Source organism: Triturus cristatus, chromosome 4_1, assembly GCF_964204655.1.
Source record: "Triturus cristatus chromosome 4_1, aTriCri1.1, whole genome shotgun sequence".
Lineage (NCBI taxonomy): Eukaryota > Metazoa > Chordata > Amphibia > Caudata > Salamandridae > Triturus > Triturus cristatus.
Window position 1 is genome coordinate 1,194,702,645 of NC_140585.1, and position 16,999 is coordinate 1,194,719,643.

At 43.5% G+C, this 16,999-nt stretch overlaps 1 protein-coding gene across 2 annotated transcripts in view; it reads left to right on the plus strand.

Annotated features, from left to right (window-relative positions):
- MAST1 (microtubule associated serine/threonine kinase 1) overlaps nt 1-16,999 on the plus strand; it is a 492,671-nt gene that overhangs the window by 452,523 nt on the left and 23,149 nt on the right. For both annotated transcript variants that reach the window (XM_085654477.1, XM_085654478.1), the window contains one exon: nt 6,019-6,248. In XM_085654477.1, the coding sequence (XP_085510603.1) occupies nt 6,019-6,248 (230 nt within the window). The remainder of the gene's footprint in view (nt 1-6,018; nt 6,249-16,999) is intronic.

Consider the following 16,999-nt stretch of genomic DNA (forward strand, 5'->3'; position numbering starts at 1 on the left):
TATATGATTCTCTTACCAGCCCATCGTTTCTGAGACATGCCCAGGCCACTTTACATTGTCCTGTCCCTGAATCAAAGAGCCCCCTTTGAAGTGTACTGAAGAGTCTGGCTCTCCTTCCTCCAGTGTGTGTGTCCCACCAGCTAACAGGAATGCAGCAATCCACAAATCTGCCTAAGGGGGTTCCTCGACCTCCTCATTCTCCTCCAGTCAGTCCTGGGTCTCCCAAATGGCACCCAGAGTCTTCCAGGTATTGTACCACTCGCAGGCACGCACACACACTGCACACACATGCAACCACACAAGTGCTGCCCAGTGCTACATACTAACTTGATGTAGGCCAAGGGTGAGTTAAGCACACAGCTGCAGAACTTTACATGAGTGAGCCTGATGAAAAGGTAAAAAGGCCTGTTCACTTCTACTGATCACTATACGTTATGCTGCCACCACAGCGCTTGGGCTACTTAACCTCTAGCAAACACAGTAGCCTTTCAAAACTCTGAAGGAGTGATTTGGATGCCCCTCCCAGTGCGACAAGACTGCAATGTGCGAGACAGGCCTATGTCATGGTGCACATGCATGATGCATGTTTGACCATCACAGCAAAAATCAGCACTGAGACTTCAGACATCGCTGCAGCTGGGGCACTCAGGTAAGGGGTGCACGTCCATCACCATGCAAGGGATTTATCTGATAGAGACTTCTAGCTGCAGATTCCGTACCATAGAATATTCCCCAGGCATCAGGCTGGATCCGGAAATATTCTGAGTACTCTCGTTGAACGCCATTAGGTGGTGTCGTTCGGCTACATGTTTTAAGAAAAACAAGGGTACCCCAATACGTGAACCTGGGGTGAAATATGCGGTAAAAAAACAATGGTTCGGGTGTGGCCAAAAGGTCCAATAATAAAGTGATCCTAAGGAGAGCACTTATGGTTAGAGAGTTGAAGATTAATTATTTTAAAGGAGCAACATTTTTTTTAAATGTGGCGTCATCTGTGTGTCATCTGTGCCGGAAGTGACATGTGCGGTGCCTATATAGGCGCCATTCCAGTGTGCTGGCCTCAATTAGTTATTTTCTGTGCCATCAGCACGGTTCCTGATAAGCTCCTCTCGTCAATGTTTGACTGAGCATTTAAACAGTTTTCTCAAATTCGACCATTGTGCCTTTTTCCCTCTGTTTTTGGACTATGTTCCAGAGAAACCGACCAGTTTCAAGCTTTGAAGTGCTTGTCACAGGCAAATGTCTGTGACAGACCCCTACTTAGTGTGCCTGTGGTGTCTGGAACAGGACCACAACCAGCGGCGGCTCCTCCACAAAGACGGAGGAGCTCCTCCCCACTGGCTCAGAGCCAGCAGCCGAAAAATAAAACAATATTTTAATGTAATTTTATTTTTCAGCTGCTGGCTCTGAGCCAGTGTGTGTAGGCAGGGGTTGGGCCATTGGAGGGGGGAGGAGTGGTTGATGCACTTTTAAGTGTGCATTTTCCCTACCTGTATCCAACATTCATCTCTTGGTGCAAAGGGGCAGATAAAATGAGTGACGTCAGCCCACCCTAAATAGGGAGTGACGATGGTCACTGTGATCTAGTGGCCCTTTGTATGACGGGTTGCCTTTCTGATATGGGTCCAGCTGGGGCTTCACTGCTGGGAAGAAAGCGCTCCCTCCAACCCTAGGAAGAGCAAGGGAACCACAAGTTTGCTGTGGTGGAATCACTGTGGATTTACATTGGTCCTTTCCATCTGCAAAACTCTAAATGACCCCATTTATTTGGTTAAATCCTTCCTGCTGTTATTTCAATTACTTTATACCAGTCAGTGGACTCTGTGCCTCATGGTCATAGGATATGCTTGCTATTTTCATCTGGTGCTTATGGTTATCAGTGAAGATCCTACAATGTAGAAGGAAAAGTCACTTGTGATCTTCACTCATTGACAGCATAAACAACCGTCCCCGGCTTTGATCTTGGTGTGGTAAAACAACAAATTGTCGTGATCCATGGAGTTCCATCAAAATGAACGGAGGCTCTGGAGGAATATATAACTTTTCTTCGCATGTGTTTACTTCGCATGCCGTTTCTACGCGGTCGTTAGTGCGACCGCGTTGTTATTTAGCATACCTTTACTTCGCAATTCGGAACTACGAATTGCAGTAAGGGGGTGCTGGATGTTGGAATAGTATAATCTACTATTCCAACTCCAGTCTATGCGGACACTAGGGAAGGTGTTGGATTTTAAATCCAACACCTTCTCCCCCTTACTGCAATTCCTATTTCCGAATTGCGTAGTAAAGGTATGCTAACTAACAACGCGGTCGTACTAACGACCGCGTAGAAACGGCATGCGAAGAAACGCATGCGAAGTAAACGCCGCTTCCCCTCTGGAGTCCTGCCAGGACCAGGCACGATGGGATAGTGGAGCTGCTGGCTCCTTAACCCCTTCGCTGCGGCGGGAATTCCGCCGCAGCGCTGGGGGGTGCGGGGGGGCAGCGCGGTGGCGCTGTGCTCATGACGGAGCCACTCCGTCATGAGCCACGGTTGAGCTGTGCTCATGACGGAGCGGTTCCGTCATGACTCCGCCCAGTTGCGTTGTCCCCCCTCACAGGCGGGGAAACAGCGCCGCGTGGGTGGAGCGGCCGCCAACGGTCGTGGCATGACGGAACCGCTCCGTCATGAGCACACGGCAACCGTGGCTCATGACGGAGCGGTTCCGTCATGAGCGGGGAAGGGGTTAAAGCAGCAGTGTCTAATTACAGCTTTCCTTAGCTTTTGTCTATCTGACTGTATTCACTTCATTCCCTATATATTTGTCCTTTCACTTAGCAGGAAGCGTAGAGAGTTTTCTACTGCCATCTTTTTTTCAGTATTATTTCAATGTTTATTTGGGCATATTATTTAAAAGAAAACCATAAGAAATGTTGGGAAATGTTGCCTAAGATGGGCTGCAGTGTTTGTATCATTATTATTATTCTTTATAAAACATAAAGTTTCTTGAAAGGCTAAAAAAGAGAGACCCTAAGAAAGAAGTAGGCATTCTCTTCAGCCTATATTGAAAGCCAAACGGATTTAAAGACCTTGTGGAACCCCAGTCAATCACTGGTTTCTCAGAGACTAAGTAGAAGATTGTTTCACAGTTTTGGAACCAGATACGGAGAGGACCGTCCATCTGTGCGTTCCTTCTTTATGTGAGGTATGCAAACATAAGATGATTCCGCGAGTGCATCAGATAGCTGGGAGGTTACTTTCGTAGTAGCAATGTCAACTCTGAATTTTTCAGACTATAGCATAACCAGTAGCCAATACGTAAGCCTTTGAAATTAATTCTGTGATGACCTGTAGCCAATGTAGTGGTATTCATGGCTCGGAGACATGATCGAACTTTTGGAGTGGGCACTACTCACACAGTTAAATTCTAAGTATGTTGAAGTATGGCTAGAGAATGAGTGGGCCCACCCATATATAGACAATTGCAATACTCAAGTTTGGGTAGAAGAGAAGCACCTATCACGTGTGCATATTTTCTTCCTGTGGAATGGAAGAACGTTTGTTAGGAGCTAGTGAGCGTAAACACAGGCGTTGCCCACTGTCATGACCTGAGCAGTTAATATGGCATCCAGAATCACTATCAGGGACTTGGCATCCCCTATTGGTTTAGGTGGTGGACCCATGGAACCAGGCCATAGTATGCCATCGCGGTGAGAGGTTTCATTTGCAAGGAGCTAGAGCTCTGTTTTGCTGGTCATGAGTTGCTAATAGTTGTGGCTTGTTAAGCCATGGACAGCGCTAGGCAGCTGTGCTTCAGCCTAGATCATGAGGCATGCTGATCCAGCTTAATGATCAGCTGGATCATGTCACTGGCACAGGATGGGAAACAACCATTACAACGCAGTCATTACAATGCACTGCCTTTACAATGCACTGCCTTTACCACGCAGTCATTACAACGCATGCCACTACAACGCATGCCATTACAACGCATTATAAGGTAAGTAATGGGAAACAGTCATTTTTACCCCTTCACTATCCAACACTTACCCTACTGTTGCACTCACTGGAGTGGGAATAGTAATTTTTACCCCTACACTATCCAACACTTACCCAACTGATGCACTCAGTGGAGTGGGAATAGCATTTTTTACCACTACACTATCCAACACCGACCCTACTTTGCACTTACGGGAGTGGGAATAGTAATTTTTACCCCTACACTAGCCAACACCTTCACTACTGTTGTCCTAAAAGTATTATGCGTTGTAATGGTATGCATTGTAATGGTAAGCGTTGTAATGGAATGCGTTGTAAGTGTGGTTTATAAAAATGCGTTATGATGACATGTGTTGTAAAATCATGCGTTGTAATGGATGTTGCGATGTAAAAACCCCGTTGTAAAGGCATGCGTTGTAAAAGTTTGCATTGTAACGTGTCCTATTAGCACCGGATACAACTCTACATCCAACAGATCCTAGGAGACCATGCAGTGGGCAAACATAAATGTTGAATAGAATAGGTGATAGGGACAAAGTTCTCTGGCACACCACATCCCTGTAGTCTTGTCTAATCTAAACATGAGACACAGAAGAACCTGAGAGTGATCACCCCAAAAAGAGTTAGAACAATTCCAGCTAGCTAGGTCAACACCCCTCAGCCCTTGCCTTAGTCCACAACAGTCAAATGTGAGGAGCCTACTAAATGTTGTCATTTAAATGCAGTGTTTGTATATTGTAAAAGTGTTCTGGGGTCCTGCACAAAGACAATAACGTTCAGGTATTTATGATTTCAATTAAGTTTATTACTATAGGACAGAACTAGAAATTACATAAGTTTTGCTTTACATAACTTTTCCCTACTATTAAGTTCATAATATTTGTTTTCTGAATGAGCTTCTATATAATTCATGCATTACTGTTGAATCCCATACAACTATGATTGCCTTTTCAGCCTTTACTTTTAGACTCTTACATACTGTAGGACACAAAATTATGTTCCCATTTGTTTTGACATTTTCTGCCTCGGGTATACAGGGAGATACCTGCAACTTGAACCTTATGTTTTTGAATATTTCTATCATGCTAATTTAATATATAATTATTCATTTAGTCAAAGTGATGTTAAGTATTGTTAATTTCTGATTTTTTTGTACCTTAGGCGCTCTATATTTATAATTCAGTTTTTCTACCCTGTACTTTCGAAGTATACACACACTATAATCTCCCTCAAGACCCTCAGTGGGAAAGTATGTTTTCTTTTGTTATTTTCCCCGGGTTGCCCTCTGTCTCTCAGCCAATTGATGTAACTTAGTCAGTAGTGTCTCTCTCAGATCCCGTCTTAAAGCCTATTTGGCAATAAACCTTGCTTTCCTAACTGTTACCTTGTGTTGTTAAATTTCTGTATGTGCTAACAGCTCACTGCTTTCAGCTTTACTAAAAAATATTTTCTTCCCTATTTTTCCTTGTGTCCTCCTCTTGCATGATGCTTTCTTCCATTTCTTGTCCCTCTTCCTCCCCGCAAACTTGATATCTTTGTTGTGTCTTCCTATCTCTCCCTTCACTCTGTATACGTGTGTGACCGTTCTCCTCTTCCACTTTCTAATACTCCTGTCATTGCCTTTCTTTTTCCTGCACTTTGTCTCATCATGTCTCATTTTGGTGTTCCCTTACACTTCATCTTGCCTCTCTGCCTCTTTTCACCTTTTTTCTCTCTCATCCTCCAATCTGTTTTTCCATTTATCACTTACCTTTCTCTTCTTATACATAAATGTCTTTGCACTAACTTTTTCCGTCTGCATCCACTTTTTCCTCTTTCTGCGCTGATCATTTCTGTTTCATGTTATCTTTTTCTGTTGCCCGGACCTATTTTCTTGCTTTTTACGCCGCTTTTCAACTCCGCGTGTCTTGTGACGTCTTTTCCTTTACTTGTCTATTACCTCTCCTACCTATCCCTGTGTGCCTTATTTCTTCTTTTCACCCCATATCTATCTGTTACTCTTTTCTCTGCCCGCATGGTTCTCTCTTTTCCCTTTGCAGTGGAGCAACATGGCAGCTCTCCTTTGGCCAGCCCAATGTCCCCGAGATCTCTCTCCTCTAATCCCTCATCACGGGATTCCTCGCCTAGTCGGGACTACTCCCCTGCGGTCACCAGCCTGCGCTCTCCCATCACCATCCTTCGCTCAGGGAAAAAATACGGCTTCACGCTGAGAGCCATCCGGGTGTACATGGGGGACAGTGATGTCTACAGCGTCCACCACATCGTCTGGGTAAGGAGGACATCACTGTTGGACGCTGACCAGGAAGACTTGAGCCATTTGTCCCATGGACATGACATGAGCTGCAGATGCTGTGTGACGTAAAAGGGTGCTCGCCTCTTTGATTTCTTGGTGACAAAACGCACATCATTTTGTAATATTTTACCAATGCTAACTCGAAACAAAAAATCTTATGTTTAAAAAAAATAGCCAGATGGTCATTAAGCCTAACTTTAAAGTCTTCATGTGGAGATAGCTCAGGTGAGACACTCAGGGTTTGGTTATAGTCATTTTTCTTACTCTAGTGTCCTATATGCTAGAAACTGTAATGAGAAACACAGAGTGAGGATGGGGAGGTGGGCCAGTGATTGTGTGTATCTGTTTTTTAGCAACTGAGTGTTGGGCATAAGGAAAGTGAACATACGAGAAGAATAAGGTAAGAACAAATAAAATGCACAGCCTTAATGCAAAGTGCAAGGAGCCGGTAGGCTTTAGAAAAGCTTCAGTGGGAGGGCAAACAGTGTGCCACAGCACTCTACGCCAGCCACACAGTCAAAGCGCCAACTGCCAGTCACACAATGCAGTCACATTTGCCGCACACCCACTACCGATGACAAGAACAAAAGAAACAAGGAACAGTAATACTCCCTAAACCCCCTGCCCCCATACTATAATATGGATGCATCTTGTCCAAACAAAATAAGGCAAGCTGCCTAAAAACTAGGGTCCGTCAACCAGTGCCAAATAGATCCGTATCGTAAAGCTCAGTGGGGGAAAGAGATCAGTCAGCCTAATAATCAAACAGAGTACAAAACAGTGAAAAGGTCACACGTAGCACAGGTCCCCGTACTTGCCGAGCTCCTGCCAAGCCAAAAGAAATAAGCACAATGAAACACACGAGGAGGTAATGCAGCCACCACACCGCAGCACCACAAACGAAACGTTTGCCTGTCCAGTCATAGCTGCCATGCAGACAGGGCTCAGATAATGACTTCTGCAGAGACTGGGATGACCCCCCCACCCTCCAGGTGGGGGTCCTCCAGTCCCCGCACCATTGAACCCGCTGAGCCTGAACCGGACCCCCTGCTTGAAAGTGCCTCAGGATGAGGTGAGCTCTGCCCAGATCTTAGGTAGGCTGCCGTCTCTACCACCCTTGTCCACTCCTCAGCTGCCTGCTGTTTAGTAGGCTGGTTCATTCCTCTTCGTCAAGAGTGCTGGTGCCTGGGCCCCATGCTCCACCCACACCTTTCCTTTATCGTAGAATTTCAGCCAATCCCATGCTGCAGCAGGATCCATGAAAAATTTAACTTGTCCTCTGCCTGTATTCTCAGATGAGTCGGGAAAAGCAAGGAATAAAGCAGCCCCAGCTTGCAAAGCCTCTTCTTGACAGCACTGAACGAGGCCTTCTGAGTTTGAACCTGGAGGGTAAAGCTAGGATAAAGATAGACCTTAGCATTCTTCACCACGAAGGGGCAGTTGTTGTGGTCCTGCTAGAGCAGGAAATCCCTGCTGCGAAATGCAGGAGGCTGGCCACTGCTTGGTGTGGAAGGGCCCCTGGCATAGGCGGGTGGGCAGGAACACTATGCACCCGTTTCAGGGCATAAAACTTTGACAGGCCTTCTGAGGCCCCAACCTCCTAAAGTCAGTCCTCTAGAAAACCAAGCCTGGAGATGCCCTCCACTCTTTCCGGTTGCCCAACAACCCTAATGTTATTACAGTGGGTCCTCCCTTCCTGATCAGCCTGACAGCTAGTTTCCAGGTGTGTGCCTCCAGTTCCGTAAGGCATTTTCTTAGAGTTCTCTCGGATGAGGCCCAGTTCGACCACAGTAGAGTCAAACTCACCCTCCAGCCAAACTCCAGTGGCCTCAATCGCTGCCAGTAGCTTATTTAAGCACCGACGAGACCGTCGATGTTAAAGATTTTAACTCCATTGTCGATGACGAAGATACCGTCATCGATAATGACCCCGTTGTCGATGGCAAGCTCGACGGCGTTGACCATACCGTCTACAACGATGACCATGCCATCTACAGCATCACTGCTTGGAATCACAAAGCCAACAGAAAGCATGGAAGGAAATGTTTTTTCATCTTTGAGGGTCACGGATGTGCCTCCAGTGCAATTATTGCAGTAAGACCAAGAAGAAGAGACTAGTGATTATACCTCCCAGATTTTGAAGAGGATGCAATGGACGATGAGGAGTCCCACACTGAATATGTGTGTCAACAGGAGTACAAGCCTGAAAGTACTGAAATGGATTTAAGGCAGAAATCATCTAGACATTATAGAGAGACAGATGTGGTTAAAAACCATACGAAGCCCCGGATTCAGCTTCAGCTTGCCTTACTGGTCATACTAGACCAGGTTCAGTAATTACTTCAGTGGCTCAAAGAAGAATCATGACCACAATAATGCTGTCATATAGTACACCAGACAAGAATACCAAATGTGTTGACAATCTGGCCCAGATAATTTCCTCTATGGCAGCAACATCAATTAAGACTGCCAATGCCCTCGCAATTCTAAGTCGTTATGGTTGCCAGATATGTCATGACATAGCTCCATTACTGGATCTTATTCCTGAGGAAAAGAGGGACATGGCGAGAGCTATCCTAAAGGAAGAAGAAGTAACCTCTGCATATATTATTGACGCATCAATGAATGCTTCAAATACAGGTTTTTGCTATGTGGCAGGAGGGACGGTGCTAAGGAACAAGGCTGGTTAAAATCCACCGCCTTCCGTACGGATGTTCAATCTAAAATATTAGAAATGCCTTTTGATGCAGTGAATCATGGGGACCTCAACATTGACTTCCAGTGCTCGTAACAGTCAATGCAAGTTCTACAAGCATAAACAAAATAAGGTGAGGACTGCTGTGTGACATTTAAATTGTGGAAACCAGGACATGCCCTTTACTCCGCTTGAGTGTGATTTATTTTTTGGGTTGGCAGCAATTGAATGAACGGGAACTTTTTTACTTACCGGCAAAATTGAAAACTTGTTATAAAAGACTGCCAAACACTTGGAAACTGACAGTTCAAACAAGAACATTAATGCTTGTAAGGATTCCAGGAAATAAAACACAGCGCACACACAAACTTAGCAATGAGCTGAAATGAATGCTCTTTATGTCACAAAACTTCTACATTGCTAGAACTGTGAAAGACATGATTTATTTTTTACTTTACTTTTCTACAAGTGACTACCTAGACAATATTATTGGAATATCTAGACACGAACGATCTATGAATACAAGAGTAACTCGTCTATGTTCATTTAAGTGGCAACACCTGTAGAGAGGGTTTAATGGGGAAAACAAATATTGAATTGTATGGTTAACAAAGGCTGTTTTACAGCCAAAACGCGTTCCAGTTTTCTACGAAGTACTGCTTGTGAATAAATTAATTAACCCTATGATTTGAGTGTGGATTTTCTCGAGATGGAGAGGAAAGGTGTTTTGCATTTTAAGAGGCGTTTTGTGGTATGTCTCCCTCCTGCACCACTGGCGATTAGCATGCACTCCTACTAAACCACAAAACCTAGAGTGGATGCCTTTTGACGGGATAACTCTTTTGGTATTCACAAATAGAGGGACGAAGGGCTTTTATACATGAGGTCCAGCACAGTCGCCCAAATGCAATATGAAAATTAAAGTTGTGCTGTTCCTGAATGATCTAGAATTCAGCAATATACAAAGGACAGTAGGCTACAGAGTCACGAGATGGGAATCCATTTCTTTGGAATGTAATGCCCTCACACACCCAGTTGGGTGTAATGCTTCATCATCGGGCTGCAATGCCTGACGGGCTCCTGATGAGGGGCACTTTGGCGGAGATAGCCGTTTGGTGCCGTGGGGGTGAGAGATTTAGTGAGTGTAGATGAATAAGTGGTGTGTGATGTTTATGTGAGTTAAAACAGGGTTGGGAGTACCAGCAAAAATAACTTTAATTGTGGGGTCTCCTACCCTGATTAAAATAAATAGGAAAGGCGCAATGCTAAGTAATGTCTTCGGTATGGCGCTCTTCCGTGTGGTTGGTCAACATGTTTCTTCGCATTACTACAAGTCTAGAGGCGATTCGTCAGGACCTAAAGTTAAAAAACTATCTACACTAAGGTGGAATGGAAAACAATAATGAATTAATGTTTAGGATTTAAGCCACCATGACTTACTGTGTCTAATGGCTGGTAGTACTGGTTCTACCCAAATTGGGATATACTACTGCTTCATCAATCCCCGGCAGGTCAAGATATGAGGAACTTCCCCATATAGTTTGCGTAGTACGCTATGTGTCCAAGGACCTACCCACTGCTGCCCAACTGGTTGTGTGAGGGCATTACATTCCAAATAAATGGATTCCCATCTCTTTGACTCTGTAGCCTACTGTCCTTTGTATATTGCTGAATTTTAGATCATTCAGGAACAGCACAACTTTAATTTTCATAACTCTTTTGGTAAACTTGTTGATAAAGCTTTGCAAAGCCTTAAAACCTGCTCTGATACAGCAAAGGCGTAAGGGATGTTGCAGTATCTCAGATTTGAGACATCTACTTTTTGTGGCTCACAAAGATCGCAAAATGTCATAGCAGAATTCAATCAGTATGAAGGTCAAGGGCGCCCTTAGTATCCTCAAAGACAATCTGGATATGTCCAAGGATACTCCTTTAATCAAAATCAAAGCTATACTTATGGGAGGTCTGCATGAAGTAAGAGAGGTTCCTCACAAGTGATAGGACCGGATTCTTGCCTACCTGGTTATCTCCAAGAATTCTTTCAGGTCGCCAGGATCTTTTTATCTGCTAAATAGTGTAGAGGGGAGAAAATTCAAATCTCAATACATAATTAACCAAATCAAATTTCCATCCCAAAGGATCACTGACTCCGAATCTAAATTTTTATGATTTTATTACAACCAGGAATAAATGCACATACAAACACCTCAATACAAGGTGAAGGAAATAAATGGTCACTAATACAAAGGAAATTCCACGCAAGAGTCTCATACGACTCAGAATAAAAAGGATAATCAATTCTAAAAGCATTAATAAAACAATGGTTAGTCCAATCTCTATATCTGAAACCATTAGCCTAAAAGAAAAACAGTTAACCTTTCCCTACTCTAAGGTGACATCCCTACTTAGCATTTCCCTTCCCAGGCAAGAGAATGAAAAGGTGTCAGAAGTGAAGACTTCCTTGGAAGTACATTCACTTAGCCAGAGCTCGTTCTAAGATGCTCCTTCTAGCGTCCCATCTAAACCTCAACTGCTCAACCCACGGGCATTGTCCCTAATACAAAATCCCAAAAACGTAGAACACGCCCTTCTGCACACCTCTTCAGCCAGGTCTTCTTCCAGTACTTTTCCAGTGAAACTTGTACTCCATCCAACGACGGTTAGCTTGACCTTGGGTCCCAGGCACCTTCTCCGCTGAAAGTATCATCCGCACATTCCAATGTACTCTCCTGTTGTCTTCTCGTACCATCCTAACTCCTAAAACAAAGACCTAGTCTCTCTAACGAGCTAAATGTCCTTGCACCTGCAACAGAAACATGGGAACGAAAAGCTTTTCTCTTCTCTAAGATTTTCCATCATCCTGTAACCCAAAGTCTTTACCAAGGGAAATCATTTTTGTCCTACAACGTTTAGCTAACATAAGAAATGAACAGGCCTTCTCTTTAAACGTATATGCGATCAGGTCTTTACACTGTTAAACACATTACTAAATCACACTCTAAGCATTAGTTCATTCTCTTTATACGTAAATAAGCAACTTACACGTGCAACTTTAACATGGCGAACGTTTAACTAACACATTGCATTACGTAAAAATCAAACATTATGCGTTTACTAAAACACATTCACAATAGTCTGCAGCATTACTTATCATGAAAAGCATGGTTACATTTCTAATCACTCCTATGTTAAACAATTCTAGTAATACATTTCTATGGCACACTTAACCTACATCGATTAATATGTGGGTGCTGACTAACGGTGAATATGATGCACCCCTACAAATTTCAGAATAACGTGACGCTCTATCACAAGCATGAACCAATTATAATCAGAAGAGAGACTAACACCCAGTTTGTTTCCCCTTTTTTCTTCTGGTCCTCAGAATTTGGGAAGGGGGGGTGGATTTCCCTTATAACTCCATCATGGAAGAAAATAACGTCAGACAAGTGGGTGTTACAACTTGTCCAGTCAGGCCATATGATGGAGTCCATTCAGAGACCCCCAGTTTGCCCATCAAAATAGAAGCATCATCTACATTTAAAGGAGCTGCAAATGGAAATTCTCATGCTTCTTTCCAAAGGAGCCATAGAAGTTGTCCCCAAATCTAAAAAGGAATCAAGGTTTCTTTTCTAGGTTCTTCCTAATAAAAAGAAGGGCGGTCAGTGGAGGTCAATATTGGATCTCCTAGAGCTGAACAAGTTTCTCAAGAAATAGCCATTTCAGATGCTTAATCTGCAAGATAACCTCCCTGGTCCTTCAGGATGCTGACTTCCACACAGTGCTTAATTTGTAATAAATAATAAGTGCACGGGCTCTCATCAGGAGCCCACTGTAGCTTGCACTACACATTACCCCTGCTATGCTGCCAATGATAGTAACAACACGACTACTAACCATCACAATCCTACACGTGTGACAATTTGGACTTGTTTAGGCTTCCAAAACTATACGAATGGCTTGGGTGACAGGTAATAGTCATTGTTAATGAATGTTGAATTAATAATTAACTGTTGTTGTGGTCATCTCTAAATTAGCCAGCCAGCACCACCTTATGGCAGACTATCATAAGCGCTGGTGTTGACAATTAAGTGCTAGGGCCGAGCACTGGAAACCACCAGCTCAAATTAAGCACTGCTTCCAAATACCCATTCATTGAGAATACAGGAAGTACTTTTGATTCTCAGTAGCTGGTCAGCAATACTAGTTCAAGGCACTCCCACCAGATGTCTCACTTCAGTTGCCGCCTTTCTCAGGAGAGAAGGTCATCAGGTTTTCCCATACCTGGGCGACTAGTTAGTCAAAACTCCATCCGGAAAAAAAGCAAGAGCTTCCACGAATGCTTGTATCAATCTCTTCTGTAGATTAGGTCTCACTTTGAACAGGGAGAAATCATCGTTGGTACCGCAAACAAAGATCCAATTTCTGGTAGCAATAATCAACACTCCATCGACAAAAAGAGTGAAAAAGTTACAAGCAATGTCAAAGATTGTTGCTGGAAAGCAGTCAAACAAAGTAAGGCAATACAAACCTCTCATAGGTATGATGGCATCATGTACTGGAATGTTTCCCCTTTGCAGGCTCCGTATGAGACCTGCTCAGCAAGAGCTGGATTTACAATGGAAACAGGTGGAAGGCTCATGGGAAGATATGGTCCGTGTCATAAGGTGCTTGAAACAAGTTCTGATGTGTTGTAAAATGATAGAAAACCTAAATGCAGATCTTTCTTTTCTACCAATAACGGAAAGTTTATTACTTATCCCGGATGCGTCTATGAATGGATGGGGGGGCCCACCTGAAAGATATTTCTACCAGATACCTTTGGTCAGACACAGAAATAAAGCTCCATATCAATGTGTTGGAACTCTGTGCCATAAGACTAGGCTTACAAGCGTTCCTCCCCAGATTGACAGGTCAGCAGGTTCTAATCACAACAGACAGCACATATATCCCTATTCTACATAGCCAAGCAGCGAGGGGCATGGTCCAAGAAGATTTCAGAAGAATCTCAGCTGCTGTAGAACTGGGACATTTCTTATAGGTTAGACATTGCTGTGGAACATCTGCCAGGCTGCCAGAATGATCAGGCGAATGCACTCAGCTGGCAAATGATGTATTGTCATGAGAAGCTAATTAGAACAGAAACAGGTGGATTGCATTTTCAATCAGTTGGGGAATCCCACAATCGATCTGTTTGCCACTTTGAAAAACAAAAAAAGCTGGTGCTTTGCAAGCAGATTTTGGCACCAAGGGACAATGGGCAATGCTCATTCAATCAGTTGGTCCAAGTTATTTGCCTATGCCTTTCCTCCTTTTCCCCTGATCCCCAGGGTGTTGAAGAAGGTTAAGGTAGATCATCGCGCTTTGATCCTCATTGCTTGGCATGGCCTTCCCAATACTGGTACAGGGAGCTGCTGCTCCATTCCTTTGAAGGTGCATCCGAGGATATTTTCCAGATATGAAGGAGAGATTCTTCACCATAATCCCAAGTCCCTGAATTTGACAGCATGGTACCTTACCATTTAGAATTTGGCCAGCTGGATCTCCCACGAGAGTGAAAACAATTCCTGGCGCAGGCTTGTTCTCCTGCGAGCGATAAGACTTAAACATCTAAGTGAAGGTGTTTCAGTGTCTGGTATAGTAATTATAGTCATCATCTGCTTCAAATAAAGCCGTTGCAGATCCTGTCATATTTGTTATGTTTGGCCAAAAGTAGTCTTTAGGCAGGCTTTGCCTGGCTGCAATCTCCAGACTTAGAAGGAGTGACAGTTCGATGTCTTCTCTATTTTCTCAAAGGATCATTTAATAGTTTATGAAAGGTCTCTTCAGAACTTTTCCACCTCTTCGACATCCTCTGGTTCCATGGGAGCCTAATACAGTCCTCAGACACCTGATGTTCTCTCCTTTTGAGCCGATACATAGAGCGGACTTAAAATTTGTTTAATGGAAGACAGCACTACTCTTGGCTCTGACATCCTCTAGGAGAGTGGGAGAGATACAGGCATTCACCATCAGAGAACCCTTTCTCTAGTTCACTAAGGACAAAGTGTCACTCAAAACCAGCCCTAAATGCGTTCCTAAGGTGCCTACTGACTTCCATTTGAATGAGCCTGTCATTCTTAGATCCTTCTTCCCAATCCATTCTCACCAGAAGAAAGATCATTACATTTTTCAGACCTGCCTAGATGTCTCGAATTCTATATAGACAAGACAAAAGACATATCAAATCAGACCAGACATTGGTATCATTTGCTCAACCACAAAAAGGTCAAGCCCTATCCAAACAGAGGATAGGTCATTGAATCTCTGCCTGTTTTGCTTTCTGTCATGCCAAAGCCAAGCGTTCTCTTCAGGAAAGCATGAGGATGCATTCCTCCAGGAGCATGGCTTCAACTGCAGCACTCTGTGCCCTTGAAAGACATCTGCTGTGCAGCCACCTGGAGAAGTAGGAATACGTTCACAAAGCATTACTGCCTAGGCGTGGACACAGAAAGTGATGCAGCAGTGGGACAGGCAGTCCTGAGACAACTGTGTCAGTGAAGGTGAGCCTTCTTACCGCTTTGTTCTTCTCTATAATGTGCACTGCTTGCTGTTCTGATTCAAACATGTGAATATATAAAAGATCCAATGTTGGAGAAGGATTTAGTTACTTACCTGTAAAACCAGTTCTCCAAAATTGGTATCTTTTATATATTCACATGAGACCCTCCCTCGTCCTCAGTCAGAGGCTCATTTTATTCTATTCTCACACTTATGGTTTGAAATCTGAGCTATGGTGGCCTCTAGGGTGAGCAGGAGTGCATACGCGTGTAACCCCATTGGCCGAAATTTGGCTTCTTTCATATGAGGTAGATGTGTTACAAAATATACTATGTTGTTTTAGGTCTATGGTCATTTTACATTATGTATACTGCTATTTTTAATGTACTGGGGGTTCCCAGCATGACGAAGGTAAATGATTCAAGCATGTGAATATATAAAAGATGCCAATGTTGAAAAACTGGAGTTACAGGTACGTAACAAATTTCTTTTAAGGTGTTGAGTTTTAAGTGACTATTTGTCATCGATACATCTGTGGCACGCAGGCACTCATCAGACCTCAATGCATATAGATCTACTGATTGTCCATTTTCAGAATGACTTGTGTGCTGTCTGCATGATTGTAGCATTTCACTTAGAAGCATTTAGTCAAATCCGGGAAGGGGTTTAGGTGGATATTGAATAGAAGAGGAGAAGTGGTGGACACTTATAAGAGAAAACAGTGCAGGATGTTAGGTGCTGATGTAAAAGGTGGCAAGAATGTCAGGTTTTGTCTGTCTTTGAGGTAGGAGGCGATGCATTTTAGAGCATTATCAAGTATATGCCAAGATATTGTAGTTTGACTGGAAGTGTGTAGTGGTTAATTATATCGAATGCTACTGATAAGTCCAGTGGTAGCTGTGTAGCTATCCTGTTCTCGTCAGCAGTAAGTTTTAGGTTTTCTCATATGAATGTGAGGGCGGAATCTATGTCTCAATACAGGCAGGTTGAGGAAAATAGGTGGCTTTTCTTAGTGAAGATGGAGAGTTGGGTAAACACCTCTCTTTCAGTTAATTAACCCAGGAATGGATCATTGAAAATTGGTTCATAATTTGCTTGGTTGGGTGGGTCAAGATTCTTCTTTTTTTGAGAAGTGATCTTATTTAGGAGGTTTTCAACTCGTATGGAAACAATCCTTGTAGGAATATTTTACTTAGCAAGCCATCTAGCTACTTACCGGGCACAAGTTGTCAAAAAATATCTTAAAAGAATGTGGGGGGGCAGGGTACATAGACTTGCTGGCCTGCTTCTGTGCACACTAGGTTAACATCATCGCCTGAGAAGAAGTAACTAAAGTGACTAACGGCGTCTTGAACTGCAGGCAGAAATTATGGGCATTCACTTTGATAAGGCAATGTTTGGGCAAGGCCTTACATTCATCAAAACAGATACAAATATCACAGCTGCTAAATTGTGTGCACATTTCAAACTGCAGTGTGCAAACTTTTATACA